The sequence below is a fragment of the Sebastes fasciatus genome, chromosome 6 (assembly GCF_043250625.1).
Source record: "Sebastes fasciatus isolate fSebFas1 chromosome 6, fSebFas1.pri, whole genome shotgun sequence".
NCBI classification, from domain to species: domain Eukaryota; kingdom Metazoa; phylum Chordata; class Actinopteri; order Perciformes; family Sebastidae; genus Sebastes; species Sebastes fasciatus.
In genome coordinates, this window is record NC_133800.1 from 13687657 (window position 1) to 13705733 (window position 18077).

General features: G+C 39.8%; 1 protein-coding gene across 9 annotated transcripts in view; it reads right to left on the reverse strand.

The window, feature by feature from the left end:
- Positions 1–813: 813 nt before the first annotated feature.
- The window catches only part of trim36 (tripartite motif containing 36), a 38243-nt gene continuing 20979 nt past the window's right edge, over positions 814–18077 (reverse strand). For all 9 annotated transcript variants that reach the window (XM_074637726.1, XM_074637728.1, XM_074637725.1 and 6 more), the window contains 7 exons: positions 17935–18050; positions 16122–16243; positions 9405–9522; positions 9086–9291; positions 6302–6485; positions 5050–5163; positions 814–4049 (listed from right to left, as the gene is read on the reverse strand). In XM_074637726.1, coding sequence (XP_074493827.1) covers positions 3680–4049; positions 5050–5163; positions 6302–6485; positions 9086–9291; positions 9405–9522; positions 16122–16243; positions 17935–18050 — 1230 coding nt within the window. In that variant the 3' untranslated portion in view covers positions 814–3679. The remainder of the gene's footprint in view (positions 4050–5049; positions 5164–6301; positions 6486–9085; positions 9292–9404; positions 9523–16121; positions 16244–17934; positions 18051–18077) is intronic.

Genomic DNA, 18077 nt, shown 5'->3' on the forward strand with positions numbered 1-18077 from the left:
GGTTATTAGCGGTCGTTCTCAGACAACAGAAACCAGCTGCTGATTCGGAGAAAAAGCCACTGGCTGAACACAACTCTGACATGATGGCAGGAATGTGGTGCTCATTCAAAGACGGTGTAATGAAATTCTGAATAGCAGTTCAGTTATTTTTTATAATGAAGAGGTCTTCGTTTCCCTGGCACAAAAGGGGAATGAATAACAGTAAAAACTAAATAAACAGAAACATCGGTATCGGACAAAGTGTTATTCTTTAACATCAGTATCGGCCCAGAATTTCACAATTGGTGCATCCCTAACTGCAACAATTAAATCAACACCTGAGGGAATTGAATTGGGTGATGGGCAGAGTCATGAGTCTGCATATAGCAGTTAGCAGCAATATATAAGCTAAATGCAGAATTTGCAAAGCCATAATAAGCTTATCATTTTGTGTATTTGTCAGGTCCAGAGCTTAATGAATTCTGTGTCCCTCTAATCTTTCAATACGCTTTGTTTTATGTGTGTAATGCACCACACTGGAATCAAACTACAAAGACGTATTACAAGACAGACATCCTACACATACCTCAACACAAGCTATTTGAAGAAAGATTAAGGTTTTGCTATATATGCTTCTACAGTGCCCAGATATATAAATATGGAAGAAATGTGCATTGCATGCAAGACAGCATTTCTGAACAATAAACATTCTGCAAGGAATAATGGGAGAAAAATCCTAATGCAAGAGAAAGACTTAACCGGTAATGTTTAGAGGTTGTGATTTCTCCCGAAGTAAGTTTTACAAAGCTGCACAATATTATTAAAGACACAAAATAGATTTGAAAACACACTAGTTTTATTTGATGTAATCCCCACACAGCAAATTAAAAAGTGTTTCCAGGAATCGGAGCAAAGAACAATATTTCCACATCTTTACATACCACATACAGAAACCTACCACTTACACACCACATCCAAATCCTCTGGAGGAAACACATAGGGACAAACGCACTGTCACTAATTTAGAGTTCCAAAAATGTGAGTGTTACCAAGAAGAAAAGAAAAAAACACATTTACAAGTCAAGTAGTGTTTGTATCAAGGAAAAGCCCATTTAAAACCACAAAGTAAAGAAACTAATTACAGTGCAAATTGTCTTGATAGGCTTATGTCTGTCTAAACTCTTTTCTACAGCCTGTTTAATAATATTGCACACACACACTTATTATACACACCTGCAGAGCCAAACAGCTGCTGACATGCTACAGATTTTTAAAGTGCTAGCTTGGAATTAGATTGAGAGCCAGCCTGCGAAATATTTGGTTCTAAACTATTTGCTGAAAAGCAAGCTGTGATGAATTTTAAAAGTCCGATGAGATGTTGAGATTATAAGCCTTTTATCAGATTTCTACACATGCAACTATGCTGTGACCCCGAGTGAAACAAACCAATAGAAGAAAAGCAACTAAAAAACATGTCAGCTGTTTGTTCTGTAATTAACAGGAATACATTCAGTGATGGAAATTCCTAAATGCATAGACGGGTTTTAAGGTGTTCAATTTTAAAATGAGGGAATCAAGGTTCAGGTTTGAGACCTCTGAAAATTGGAGTAAAAATTATTCACATAAGCACCTGTGAGACAAAATATGCAGTCACAGAAATCCAATATTTCATTTTGAGTGGAGAATGTTTCTGTCTTGCTACATGCAAGAGCATTAATTTAAATGTTTCTAACCCAAAACAAAAACCCATTTGTTCCACACTATATAACCAAAACATTTAAACTGTCTAATCAAACCAACACCACAAAAAGGTCATTTGAAAAACACTCCCTCGACAAAGGCAGTTGAATATCTGCTTACAATAATTCCCACCAAGAGATACACCAACTAATAAACATTTAAAATGTACTTTATTTCACCGAAAATAATATACTCTGGATTAATGGCCTATTTACATGGAAGTTAAATCAAACATTTTGAGAGATCAGCTTATTATCTGACATTAAAGAGAAGGCGGAGTTATTGAATGGACCGTTACGGACAAAGCTGTAAATCAAACCAAACTTGTTTCTGTGAGGAAAGGTACCGTAGTTAAGGGTTTCCAGGCCTGACGGATAGAGGTAGGTAGCATTGGGCCCCAATCAGGGCCAGAAACCTGAGAAAACACACATACACACCGATTACCCTCACCCTCCAGAACTCAAAATATACATGAATGTTCAAACAAACCCACGTGCAGGCACATATACAGTATATAAAAAACAAGTGTGGTTGCCCAGCAGTGAGCTCTCTTAGACTTGACTATCTGAGCGGATTTAATCAAAGCCAATCAACCACTTAGGTGAGCCGTCTGATCGCCAAACTCACCGGTGACATACTAATATGCTACATTTCATGTGTCTGCACTGCGAGTAAACGGTGGTTTTGATAGTTAAGGTACTGAAGTGTGTTTTGTGATAGCACTTTATGCAAGCACCTGAATAACTGTGTTTTTAAACGGTGTTTAAAGGCTGCTAGGCGACAGAGCGGTGTGGTGCACTTAAGTCAGCACCAGAACCAACACGCTTTGGCTATTAGTGACTTTGCGGCTGCCAGACTGACGTTGACTACAAGTACACGGTGTTCTGGTACCCGGCTGGTTTTATGGTGTTAAGAGTCACATTCAGTGCTGTGCAAACAGTGAGAGGCTTTTAAAATCCAAGAAACTACTCCAGGATTAAACGTTTATGGTTGTAAAAAGGTGAACTGTGAGACATCAATGTGCCGATTATGTCTACAACGTTTAAAGTGAAGAACCTAACTAGGTAGTGATCAAAACGTGATGATTGTTAAGTTTATCATGTGCGAGGCTTCATTCATCATATTGTGCAAAAACAGCTCAACGTAACTGTGACATGGAGGAAAAGTAGTGTTTTCTGTGATGAAGTCGAGAGTATAATGAATATTAACTGTTATAACTTTGACACCAGTGTCCGTGATAAACTACCTACAGTAAAAACTCATACAGTATTTATGCTAAGTATTTCCATTATGCTTGTGCAATAACACCAACATCTGCCCGCAAACTAAAGGGACCCATTTCCTAATAAAAAAAAAGGCACAAAGGCGCTAGCTTTATAGTAGCTACAAGGCTCTCAGGTCCACCAAGATTACATCTAAACCTATGCTGCTACATTTAGACAAATAGTTACAGCCAAAGAAACAAAGAGCACCCAATAATTGATACACACAACATAATCTATAAACATATACCTGGCAAAAGAGGAAGTGTAAGCTCAAAGGCGTTTCATATTAAAATAAAGATTTAAAGTCACTGCAGACTATTGCAGCCAATTCCACTATCTGATCACAGCTGGCAAGTACAAGCAGGTCAAATACAATTAACAGATACAGAGACTTTGGTATGTAGAGAAGACCTTTCACATACCAACCTCTGGAGACCTTTGTATGTGGACACTAATATACAGCGTCATACTCTTTGTGTATGGCTCATACATTATACATGCCAACTCTAAATAGAGATCCCATTTTCACATTTAGGACCAAAAGGCCCTGGTCACATCTGCCTCATCTGACCTTCAGAAAAAAATATTTGGATTGTACTCCATCACCCTGTTAATAAAATCTGCTCTTCCCAGCCAGAACATGCCAAAGATTAAACAGACGCAGGTCCTAAAGCATCAGCATGCTCCGTCCCTCCTCAGAAGGTCAGTCTCTTAGCGGTGAGGAACTCTTCCAGTTGGACCTTGGCGCTGCCCATGAGCCCAAACGCTGGATACATTGTTCCCGAACAATCCACCTGCCTCTCGTAAAGGCACCTCATGGTGTCAGCATCGTAGAAATACACCCGGCACGCGTCGTAATCTAGGCATACGCCCAAGCGCTGTGGCATGGGAAGCACGCGGTTGCCAGGGTCACCGGACGATGCGCTCGCCGTGGAGACGGAGGAGGATGAAGGCGCCTTGGGGATGAAGAGTTTGCCCATGCCCAGGGTGAGGAGGGTGAAGGGCTGGGAGAGCTCATAGCAGGTGTCTTCACTGCCACTGTCATGCCCACTATCATGGTCGTACCTGGTGAGAGGAGGAGGAGGAAGAACAGAAAGAGAGAAAGGAGAGAAGGAGGAAGGAAGGAAGAGGAAAGAAAGAAGAGAAGGAGAAGATTAAGAAGGGAAGGGAGGGAGGAAGGAGAAGAAGAAAGGAGGAAAGAAGGAGAAGAAAGAAAGAAAGATGAGAAGAAGAAGAGGGGGATAGATGGGCACAGAGACATAAGGTTGTTTCAGTTTATATCATTTTGAAACCTGTGTCAAAACCAGAATCATAATAAATCGAAAATAAAAAAAGATTGATTATTTGCCCCGCTTAAGGCTACAAATAATTTTATCAATTTATGCTGCTGATCATTTTCTCAATTCATTGTTTGCTCTATAAAATGACAGAAAATAGAGAAAAAGGCCCCACAATTTGATTTCTTGGCAAATTATTGATTATGGAAATTGTCACGAATTCACTTTCTGTCAATTTGTCGTGTCGTGTTAACCTTTCATGTTAGCTTTTTAACATATATCACAAAAGAAAACTGCTATTACTTATAATTACCTATTCCTTAAAAAAAATGAAGATTTATGATTTTTCGGAAAAATGCATACTCATCCTCAAATGATTAGTTGAATGCTGCCCGGTGTTTATCACCTCGCATGCATTGCATTATGTTATTACCATAGAATTTAAATGTATTTGCGTAAATAAATGTGTCCCTTTACATCCTTTTACATGAACTGATCCAGGGAGAAAGGCAGGCTTTGTCTGAGAGAGTAAGCTCTTTACGGGTTTATACTGGTTCTCTTACGTCACAGGATTAGGTATGACTCAAACACACTTATCTCTGTGCTCAGATTGTGTGTGTGTGTGTGTGTGTGTGTGTGTGTGTGTGTTGCAGTCTGGTATGCAAAAGGTAAAGACAAACTGAATTTGTACAATTTAGTTTCAGTTTCACCACGTCTATTGATTATGGACAAATTTAAGATGATATCCGTGTGTTGTGTATGTAGACATCATGTGCGTTTGCTCTCACCTCGGGCTGCTGGTATCTCTGGGATTGTGAAACCATTCCATCAGTTTTGAGTCAGAGGCCACTCCAACTTTAATCATGTAGGAGAACGACTCCACCTTGAAGGCCCAATAGTGTCTGCAAAACAAACAGAGCAATTACATTTATTACTGCAAGGCTGGAAATGATAATGACCCATTGATGCACACATTTTTCTGATGCAATAATCTCCTCACGGTGACGTTCTGAATGGAGGTAAAAAAAATGGTACAGAAATGACAGTTTAATAATCCCACCACCTTGTGCTCAAAAATAAAGTTCCATCTCTGCTTCCTCTCTTGAATATTTTATATCCAGACAGCATGACACATTGATAGTCTAATGAGCAAGATACCAGAGGGGCTTCCACATTGTGTGCAACACTACCTGTGTTTTGTCATTTTTGCCTAAATTTAATTCTAATTGACTGTTTGTGCAGACAAACAATGTAAGGTGGTTGCACACATCCAAAACCGTAGTAGGCCGGGTGCTCGACCAGTAGAAGACAGCAATGAAAAACGTAGAAGATGTAGCTCCCATAATATTGGTGATATTCATAATATAAGCTCATACGAATAACATCAAGCCCATGGCTGTCATACTTTGTAATTGGCTAGAATGAAATCGAAGCGCCCCCCCTCATTACATATCCATGGGCTTATGTGTGTAGATTCCTACTCTTATTTATGTTTGAGGTATATCCAAGTTATATACTTTTTTTTAATTTTAAATAGGTGCCTCTATTTCCTTCTAGCTAATTAGAAAGTATGACAACCATGGGCTTGATGTTATTCTTATGAGCTGAGAGGTACTGACCTGTATTATGAATAGATAAATGTTGGTATATGAATTGTTGTATATTATGTATATACTGTATATGTGTTTTTCTTAATATACATGTAACATTACCAGTGATTATATGTGGGATACTTGGGTCACTGGCTGGATCATGTGACCAGAGCACTTACCTTTTAAGATAGTGTCTCTGTGCAGATTTATTAAGTCTGAAGAGCATAGGCTCAAAACGTCACTTACTAAGACGTGCCAAAAAATTGCACTTAAGGGAGCTACAGTGTGCGGACCTTCTTCTACGTTTTTCACTAATGTTATAGTGCAGCCCATACCTTTTTTCTTTAGACAAAATATTGACTCACTTCGCAACAGTATTTTGTTATGTAACACATTAACTGGACAGTTTCTTTGCACAAAGCCTCAGTGTTGTCAGTTTTTAGCATACCTTCCCTGAGTGATGCCCGTGTCCCCAATTATGTAGTCCAGTCCGATGTAGCTGCCCGTCTGCACTCGTTCTGCTGCGAGGAGGAAGGCCATGCTTGCTACGCTCTCCACCGTGTCCCGTCGCTTGTTTAGAATCAGCCGCTCCGTACTGAAGCCACACTTGTCGCTGAACAGGAAACCAAAGGCTGTATGTGAAGAGATGGGGGGATGAATGAGCCAGGATAGACAAAATGACAATAAAAAGGTGGACAAAACAAAGGAAGAGGAAGGTGGAGGGGGAGAGGGAGCCAAGAGAAAGAAGAAATCAGAAATGGTAGGAGAAGAAAAAAAACAATTTAGTTCAGGAGAAAAGAGATTTTGAGAGGGAATAAAACTCATTCAAAAGGCAGTGGCTTGGCTTGGAACTGGGTAGATGACACGAGCTGACACATGAGGGCGCTATAGCACAATGTTAAAGAGCTACACAAAGACCTACTTGCCGCCATCATCATCATCCCACCATGAAGAATAACAGCCATGAAACTCATTTGTTATGTGCAGCTGTCATTTACATTCATCATCTGGGTTCAATTAAAAGCATTCTATAAATAGTTTATGGGCCAAAGGCCACAATTACAATAACCCAGGATACATATAGGCTGACATGATTATGCCTGTTCACTCAACCATCCCATGCAATACGACATCTACACTGGCAAAGACCACTTCATTTGCATGTGTCTGGGGTAGTCTGTCCAACAACTAGGCCATGATAATGATAATAGCAGTATAACCCTGCCTAAAGGGGGAGCAGACAACAATGCTGCAGCTTTATGTGAAGTTATGCACCAATACTGAAAACTATCATGTCACCATGTTTGTCTTAACCAATTTATCAATTATCAAAATAGTTGGCGATTAATTTAAGAGTTGACAACTAATCGATTAATCGTTGCAGCTCTACTTTGGATTTCATTTTAAATATGAAAGTGACATCCATGTTTCAAAAGAACCCCTGACATCTGCTTGATAGCTACTGTAAAGTGAGGTTACCAGTCATTTAATAAATAAAAGAAAAATGGGGGCAAATGTAATTGATGCAGCATGAAATTAGTCCCAAAGCAGCAATATTTTAATTTGACATCCAGTTAAGACCCAGATATTTATAGTATGGATTTCTTTTTTTTTAATAATGAGTTAGCTGCACCTGGGACAAGCAGTCTCTCTCTCTCAACCACAACCTTGAGATCTGTGGGTTCAGCAGCAAAGTGCTATTTGCACAACCGGCATATTAGCTGTTAAACATGCTGGTTCCATGCTGGGCTTTGAGGGACTGAATGATATCCTACTCACCAAAATGAGTCAATCAATACCGAGATTGATAAACGCTGACAAGCAACAATCTAAGTGCTTACATGTTGTAAAGGCCTTGTAATTTTGAGCAGGGGTATGGCTGGAAAAAAGAAACATGCTTCGTCATGAGTAGCGGTGTGTGTGTGTGTGTGTGTGTGTGAGAGAGCCGGTGCATGTTTCGTCCTCTGCCTTTCACCATGGCCTGAAATTTCACCTCATTACTGACGCACAGTGAATCCATCCACCAGAGAGCACAGGAATGTGGAAGCTCCAATCACAACACTAATGACAAGGCTTGTGCAGGAGACAATGTAAAGCACAGCCACACCAGATCAGGGAGTGACGTGTCATGTATGCTACAGTAGGTATGCAGGCTCCTGCCATGGGAGAGGCGAGAGTCTGAAGTGTGTCAAAACTCAGTGACACACTTACAGTATGAATAATCAGCATAAGCAGATTCCAAAGCGAGATGTGATTGCCAAGCAGAATATGAATCAAAGTGAAACAGTCCCTTACTGGGAGGATACGATTTGAATTCCTGTTCAGCAGATGGTTGGGTATGATTGTTTTTAATGAATTCCACCTTGCGTCTGCCAGGCGAGCTTAAAATGCTCGCAACAGACAACTGCAGGTTTCTTTTCCAAGCTGTCGCACTGTGCAACACGCTCCACTCCCACACACGAGACAAAAAGCCATTACCATGGTGATAAAATAAAACACCATTGTGCATCATTACCTCCATCGTGCATGCTGCGAGAGAATTCAAAATTTAAAAACAGTGAAGCATCCATCATCTGATAATCTTCCTAAAATCCAAATGCAAAACACTCAGACGTGCTCTGAGAAGTAAAGGGGGATAGAGGAGCTCAGCTTGGCTGTTACCTCGGCCAAAAGAGGCCCAATAACAGGGGCCGGTTCTCCTCTACATAACAACACTTTGTCGATTAATTAATGCACTTAGCATCAACAACAATGTGACAAAGACACAACATTTTTTTTTTTCTGAAGCTCACTCAATTCAGATTGAGCTTCAGAAAAAAAAAATGCTGTTGAAGCTTATACCATGTCTTTTTTAATCATTAACACTTCGTCTTCAGGAACTCAACAGACATCCTCCTGTTGCCTCAATACCTCCCTTTTATCCTATTCCCTTTTCCAACTCGACACTCAAGGGACAGACCAAGAACACACACACCCATCATGGGGGGAAAAAAAGGGAGCAGACATATGCAACAAATGTTCTGGAAAACTTCACCACGCCTCTCCAACCCTGTCTCTCACAAAATGATGTTCCCATACAACTAAACTGCATTTTCAATTACGCATTTCTGATATATCAAAAACAAACGTAACCAGCAACAAAAATACGTTTCCCTCGAAACATAAGTCACAATGCAGTTTCGTTGTAAGGGAACTTCATTTTTAGGGAACCAGGCTGGCCTCTCAGGCTTACCGGGTGCCGGTGGTGTGTGGAAGGTGACTTCGGGGCTGTGGGGGCTGAACATGGAGTTCCTGCAGCTTCGGACCCTGAAGGAGTACAGGCTGTCGGGGTCCAGGTCACACACCACAGTGTTGGGACCATACACCCTGTCTGTAGCCCTCCAGACCCCGCTGTCCTCAACGTCCTCCTGGGACGGGGATTGGCTCGGGCCCCCGAGTCTGGAGAAAAAGAAGATTACAGTCAGCATACCACATACCTATAGCTCGTCTGTGGATCTACACGGTCCTCCACTCTTCTCTTGCCGTTATTTCTTTTGTATGTTTGCACCCACCTGCGGTATTCAAGCACGTGGTGATCTGTAGGTAGGTGGTCATCAGACAGCCTCCAGCAGATCGAGGCCTCGTTATAGACTCTGCTGTTGGACAAGTCGATCAGAGGAGGGTCTGGAACTGGAGGGGAGGAAGAAGAAAAGAAAAACAAGATAACCAGTTAGTAAAATGTAAACCAGAGATTGCTAAATTTTCATCCTCCAATAAAGTAAGAGTTGTAGTAAGTAAACTAGTAGGAAAAAATAATAAAATTGTGTGTGAAATGCAGCCAACAATTTAAAAACAAGGACAAAACATTTTTTTGACAGAGATCAATGCTGAAAAACTGGTGATTAGCAAGAAGAAACCGATTTTATGTATAAATAGAAAAAACTACAGTAGCCTACAACTTAGACAGGGAAATTCCAGTAAAATCTCTTGTGTCTTAATCATGCTTAGTATAGTGCTTCAGCTCAATAACTTGGGTTTAAGCAAATGCCGCAGTGCAAGTGTGGCAAAGATTAGATTTGTCAGGATCAGAACTATCCACTCAGGACAATGGACAAGACTGTCTTGCATAATGGAGCCTGTTAAGGTTTTCACATAGACACCCTGCCAGGAAATGCACTTTGTAAAACCCCCACCACCAACACCATCTCTCTATTCCTCCATCACCTTCAATCTCTCTCCTCTCTGCTTCCGACCCATTTACACCACTTTCCCCTTCTTTCTTTCTTTCCTTCCACTTTCTCATCACATTTACAGTCTTTTCCTCCTCCTGGTGGTTGTAAAGATTTCCTGTTAAGCATCAACATTTACAGTCATCTACAACCCACTTCCCATCCGTCCTCTCATGCATGTCAACATAATCCACTCCGTTCACCTCATCATTTACTGTTCTCTCTCAGCACAAAGCTCATTTTTCTCCAGAAACAGGGTCACATTACTCTAACCATGTAGGTCACCGTCTTTTCCCTCTAAGATCAACTCATTTCATTCAGTCTCCCTGTGAGAATTCCCCTCCTCATCTCCTCTGTAACATTTCCTCTCTCACTAGTTCTCCACCCGTCAGTGGCGACCAGTGTCATTTGGCTAATCCTCCGTCTCCAAAGTCTTTTTCTCACAGGCACAACTCTCCTTCATGAGCTTGTGTCCTCTTATAGCCCAATGCATCGTCATGTACAATTACACAGCCATGTTGGTAACATTACAGTAAGGCTGAACAATTTTGAAAAAAATAATCTAATTGAGATTTTGACTGATATTGCAATTGCGATATGATCTGCGATATCGGAGGGAAAGAATTTTTACATTATTCCCATTTTCATTGAAAAACATTAAAAAGATTATAGTGGAAGTTTTGTGGGGATCTGTACCAAAGAAAGATGTTTTCTGAAAGCTTCAGTAGGCAGAAAGTTTTTGGCATTATTGGGCAAAAATTCCATAATAACCTTTCAGAATATTGTAATTAAAGTGTTCTGAGAGAAAACTAGACTTCTGCACCTCCTCATGGCTGTTTTCAGGCTTTAGAAAATCTAGAGAGACTTTGGCCAATCACAGGTCATTTGAGAGAGAGAGAGAGTGTTCCTATTGGCTGTGCTCCGGCTGGTGGGCATTGCTTGGCATTTCCTCAACACATCATTTTTTTTTCTTTTCAATTTATCTGTCTCATGCACTACTGTCAGGATATAGTAACCGTTTTATAAAAAAGTTTTTTATCATATTTGCTTCATTTCTACCCACTGCAGTTTTAAGTCTGTACAATATGATGTGCAGGCCAGGACATCTCTGCAGCAAAATGGTAGTTTGACAGATTTCGCCTTTAAAAATATTGCACCTCCTGTGATTTTGAAAATTGCAATACGCCATATTGTGCTTTTGATAAAATTTAGATGGTGCAGCCCTACTTACTGTGTGTGCAGACACATTATACAGATATATTAGATAATGCAGGATAAACTTTCTTGTTTCTGTTGCCATGCCGAAACTTAATTATTAGAGTGCCTTTCAACATTTTGCCAGGGAGAATATAGAGAAAATAGTCTTATTCTCCATTTTTGTTTTCATCTGTTGACCACTGGGATGTTGGGAACTGTCTTGACTCAAATGTTTTATAATTATAGTAATTTATAATTTCATTATTTCCTTCTTAACCCATGTAACAACACATGTACACCCTCATGTGTAATGAGTAGTAAGCAAGGGAAGTAATGGGTTACCACTCCAGTGTAAATCACATAACAGACACCATTTATTCTAAACTAACCAGCCGCTAACAAATAAGATTTTATGTTTTCAGCCGTTTCCAACAGATGGACCAACAGGCAAAAAACAAACAGGGCAGTCAGCCATCCAGCACAGCAGGCAGCCGTCACAGTCACCAAGCACTACTGATGATCATATACAGTCTAGGCTGCTGTCAGACAGACAGCAAGGCCAAGGTATTACAATGCAGGGAAAGGCTTTGTTTTGTGTCCATTTTAATTCCACTGCTCCCTCTACAAATGTGAGGACCAGACTTTCACCGCCTCATATATTGAAGAGGATATTTATTAAATTGACTTCTAAAGTGGTAATAGTTGAGAGAAGCGCTGTTCTCAGCCTGACATTTGGGCAAATGGACATTTACACTTGACAACAGTCTTTCACGGCCTCTCAAGAAGCAGAGCATGGGGTCAAAACCCAGCAGTAGGGCCACAGCTGGGTTAACATGGGAGAGCACAAACACGCCGTTATCCACGAAGGGAAGAAATGACTGGAAAACATGGACAAGCTACAGGCATTGATCAAAATCCCACACATACAGCATTATACACCAACGAGATGGCTGACAAGCATATTCAAAACTTGACAATAGCATATTAAGATGTGTTTTTCTATGACTGTTAAGAGAACTCAATAGCAACATCTTTGCAGTTAGTTCAGACACCAATTTAAAAATCAGCTTGAGGTTTTCAGTAAACAGAAATGTGTTTTCAATTTCCTGCATAATGGATATATAAGAGCTTTTGGGCACTATCCAGAGATGCTATAGTGGTTCTTCACTGCTGCATCATCTGCCAAGACTTCAATTAAATTACTGCAGTGTATAAATGACCCTACAGCTTCTTTTCACTCTCTGAGCTCAGACTAAGAGCATCAGTAACTCCCACAGGCCACAGAGAGTAAAAACACTCATCAATATGACTACCACCCAACTGCTGCATGCAGCACTTTCCCAAAAGGATGCAGCAGTGATTCGTTTAGGGTTCGTTTATTTTCTCCAGTGTAGGGATTATAGGAGGGTCTAAAGAAGTAAACTAATAATTTCCAGTCCTTTTAAAACATTTAAATACTGAAAGCCTGAGATGAGGACTGAATCAATTTTCTTTTTGATAGGTTTTTCTCAGGGTAATGTTTATCTCAGGATAATATTTATCTCAGGGTAATGTTTATCTCAGGATAATGTTTATCTCAGGGTAATGTTTATCTCAGGGTAATGTTTAGCCAGCAAGAAAACAGTAGAATAGACAATGGGACTACAACATAATTTGGGGATTGGGACAAGTAGATTTATTTCCACTCTGAACCATCTTTACATAGTAAGAGTGTTTGATTTGCACTTAAGATACTGTAGATAAGAATTAATGTAGATGTTGTGTCTTAAAACGGACAATGACAAACTACAAAAATAAGTATGGAAACACAGCAAAACAAGCTTAATCAAGCCATCAGCTTCACTGTTATTTGTTAAATGTAGGACTGTTCTCGACCAAAAAAATGTTTGTTGAGTTTCTCCACAAAGAATCACACAAAAGCACCACTTTAAATCTTGTATTTACCAGAGATGTGCTCATGAGTTTCTTGGCAATAAGTCATTCAGTATGAAAAAAAAGCATAAAAAAAGATTAATCGACTAAAGAAATCTTAGTGGAGTAAGACCAAAACGACCGATTAGTAGACTAATCGACTAAGAGGGGGCATTACTGGTTTAATGATCATCCAACGACGGTCTCTTCTTTTAATGAGGTGTACAGAAAGTGGTCCATGAGTCTAGACAGAACCAAACGGTGCCTCAGAGATAAATCTCACATCACTGATTTTAAACAAGCCAACAGTGCTGCTCTCCAGTGTAGCAACAAAAGCCCACAGACACAAACTCCCCAACAGCCACTGAGACAACTGTCAGAGGGATAATGGCAAAACGCCAAAGAGACCTCAGCTTTGTCTACGATGCCAGCAATGTTTAGCCCATCAATAACGTTAACATGTTTTGAATGCTGAAGTCTGGAAGCACAGCTGCCACTCACATCTAAACCATTTATTTTGCACTGAGACCGACCTTATCATTTACATAGGGCTGTTATCTCAGGATGCCCCCAAACACCATCAACTGTCTCTGGCTAACACTGACTGAAAGAACTGTCACAACTAACCCGTCACTATCTGCCACAATGATATTCGACACTTCTCTCCCAGAGTCACTGACGCATAAAGTTGTCAGGTTAGACAGGAAGCAAGCGTCGGCTAGGCGCAGCCAGAAAGGAGTCTGTCTCAATCTCCACTCCTATCATTATACAATTAAGGCAGGAATGTGATCCAATATAAACACCTTACTATGCTTATGATAATGCGATAATGTTCAGTTTGAATGTTCATAATGGTAGTGTAATGTGTATAATCCTCCAGTTTTAGTTTAGTATAAACTAGAGCTGTGAAAGGAAAGCTTAATCTGACAATGATTATCAAAGTTGTGACAACTTTGCAACACACACATCAGTGCAGCTGTTTTCTCACCTTGTGACGTCGTCCCCGACTGATCTTTCAGTGACCCTCTTGTGATTATTTACACTTCCTTATTTAGACGTTTTTTGCAACCTGCTCAATTATCTGCAGACCTTTGCTCTTAGAAACCTTTATTGATTGATCATTTGTTATGTCTGATAACACTATTTTAACCGACCAAGCTGTTCAGTCATTTAGAGCTATTTGAGAATTCAGCAGAAATAGTTGTCTATACTCTGACGAGCTCCTTTACACAAAATCTTGGGAAGATACAGCTCCTTTGTTTGTACTGGAAAACCCTGTGCTGTAATATGATTGGTATTCCTGTTTGTCCGCATACTTGCCAACCTTGAGAACATTTTGAGTTTCGGAGACTTTGTTCCCTGCATTCTGGTGACTTTTAAAGAATGAAATAGCAAAATAATAAGTAGCTACACTGCAACAGCATTTTAAATCTTAAATATTTTTAAATTTGACTTTTAATTCTTGGGAAAGAATACAGAATAATTCACCCCTTTGGTATGAACTTGTGGGAATCTCTGTATTTATTCATTCATTTTTTGCCCCTACTTGAGTATTTATTTCTCTTTGTACTCTCCATTTCTCTCTCCGTCTCTCACCCACTGAAGGCCCTTTCAGACACAACGTGACAATGTCACCACTGCACTCTGAAACCCGTTATTTACAATGGCTTGCGCTGCGCCACGGCAGCTTTTCGCTGCGTCGAGCAAAGCCAAACTTTGAGTGCTGTGCGTTGTGAAGTGCAGCGAGTGCAGCTCAAACCACTTTGTGTCGCAAGCATCTCTCTTCTGCCAGTAAACTAAATTGTGACCCCGGGAGGAAAATCGGTACGGTTGGCAAGTATGGTTGGCCGGGCATGGAGCCCTCTATAACTTATTTCCTTTGCCTTTCTTAGTGTGGAATAATCCCTTTAATTAATTTTCTTAAAAAAATAGTATGTATGCATGTATCCTTACATCCCTGGGAAACTTAAACATGAACAGTCTTATAGAACAAGACTTTGTAAATCAGCAGACCAGAAACGAGCTTCACAGACCAGTAAAATCCACTACAAGTGAATCCAGGGTTGTACTAGTTTATCCCACAGATGACCTCTGACCTCTTAGCACAGTTCACAGGGCCGTGCATGTGATGGACAGGTGATGACAAACAGCTTATTCTGACCACATGTCTGGTTTTAAAAAAAGGACAAGCTTATTTTTTTTAAAGTGGCAAAGCTCTGCTTTATAAAGCAAGTTTCTCCATGCTCTCTAGACTAGAGGACACGTGAACAAAGACTGACTTCATTTTCAGAGCTGAACAGAAGCAGTAAATGTCACCATATTTTCTTGACATCAACTAATGGGTCACTTTTTCCAGCCACTTGTGGTCAAGCTCTCATTGCAGCTTGTCCTTTAACAAAAAGTTTCAGTGTACTGAATGAGAACAGAGAACCCCATAAAACGGGGGTCACAAAACAGCCTGAAAACATGTAAACATTTCATAATTCAAACCAGGACAGGACTTTCATTCAGGTTTAAAGTAAATTATTTGAGAAGAAATAAAGTTTTAAAGAATTGAATTAGCTTATAACACTGTCAGAGGTATGACTGGGCAATATAACAACATATCAAAATATCATGATATGAGACTAGATATCCTCTTACATGTTGGATATGACATGAGTGTTGTCTCTGTTTTGAAGACTACATTACAGCAAAGTGACAATTTTCTGAACTTACCATACTGTTCTAGCGGTCATATTATTTGCTTTTTATACTAAGTCATACTTTTGATTATTTATCAACCCTACAATGTCGAGGTATTTGGTAAAACATTTTGTGATATTTGATTTTGTCTATATCGCCTAGTGTCAGAGCAAATATTGTATCTGGGGAAATAAAATCATGTGGCCTTTGCTCACTTTCATTTTTATCTCACACCTTTTACTTGAAATAAAAATAAACTGGTCGTACCTCCACCAAAGCACATCTCTTTGAGCAGAGTTTCTTCTTTGGATGTGTCCAGCACAAACTCATCAAAGCAGGGGTCAGATGCCGGGTGAAAGGTCCTCAGAGACTCTGTGGCTCTCTGGATCCTGAAAATACACAAGGTAGACATATAACATTTTAAAATATTCATTGATGGCAGCTTATCTTGATTAGCATGGAAATTACTTTTGTAAATTCAATAAATGCAGTATCAAAGACACAACGTAGGACCTGCCTCTCAATCAAATCAGCTGAGTTCCACCATATTTTTAAATCAATCTTGTAGTCTGGCGCCATTTACGTAGTTGTGTCTATATTTATATTGACTTCATAAGTGAAAAATAGGATTAAAAAGTACTTGACGGGAGAAAAGTGCACACGCCAAGGTATCATGCTCTCGAGAATGAAAAAGTGTCCAGATTATCCAAAGCTGCTAATGGAGATCAATTAGTCCGCTTATAGCAAAAGACACAACGTTGACTGGACACTCACACTACGGCGTAAGTCTTTCCCTAACTGCCCTCGAGTAACCTCCGTGCACGTGGTTTTGTGTGTTCCTGACACACAAAATCAGATTGATGCTCTCAACACTAAAATAAACAGTCCAAATCCCACTTGTAAAATCCACTGGGGAAACTGGAAGGCATCGCTAATGATGAACTGAGTCGTAACACGCTTCAGTCTGTGACTGTGGAGCTTGTTAAATAATCATGTTTGGCTTCTGTAATTTGTGGGGAATTTATATTATATCTGGTAATCATTACTAAGCTGCTCAATTATTAATTTGATAGTTTACGGTCAAGATTTTAGTGGTGAGAGGAGTGAATACGGCCCGGCCCGGCTCAGCTTCCTGCTATTAGGTTGAAGGAGGAAAACTTCAAGACACTAGAGTGATGCTTAAGTGCACTCTCCGTTTTATATATAAAATGTCATAGTTGATGTTAATTGCTGGTTTCTTTCTACTTTGCAGATTCCAATCACAACTGACAAGTACAGAAGTAGTACAATTTACTTACATATATCCTGGTATAAGTCTGCCATCAGTAATGATCGGACATCACATGACATGAACTTAAGCAGGTTGATATAGATATATCATTAATGCAGTGCCAAAGACGCCCTCATACTGTAGGCATTGTTGATTGAGCATTATTGGAAAGGAGACAACCGATCTTTTGGGATTTAGAGAATTTGGGTCATTATAGTACTGGGATTGTGTAAGGCATCTGGAAATTTTGTTGCATATCTTAAGTATCTCTCCATAACCATAAGTATTCATTATTGGAGCAATAATTCAATTTAAAGTTTGAAAAAATAACACCCTTTATTTTTTTTTTTATATTCAAAAAACGTCATCTGGACTCTGTTGGTGTGGTTTGATAAGATTTTACTGGCAGTGCTGACAATATGAGTGAACAACTCCGCAACAGTTCTCAATTTTATTCAAAAGTTGCTTAACCTCTTATGTGAAATGAACAAAATTGCTCTAAATGTGGCAGATAATCATGTATTCATCACTCAGGGAAAGAAGCTGATTGAGAAAATACACTTTCAGGCTGCATATGTTGTTGTTTCCTGGTCGTAGAAATGCAGAATTACAGTTAACATGATACAACTTTCTTAACTTTTCTGCCTGAAATGAACCATTAACTGCTTGGCCTCGTATCTAGATTACTAAACATATTTTGTACTGTACATGTATGCCTTGGGGGTAAAAGATTTCTGAAAAGACCAATTCATCATTATTACGTTCTTCATCATTAGGTTAAGTTAAAATGTCATTATCAGCCAGCTCTACCTGATATGCAGCTGCTTTGCAGTCTGTACAAAGCAGGACTGATCCGTCTCTTTCAGCACCTCCTGAGCGTAGCCCACTAGACCACTGTTCTCCAGCATGCCCTGGTACTCCTCCACCTGGGAAAGAGCATTAAAAAGTCAGGG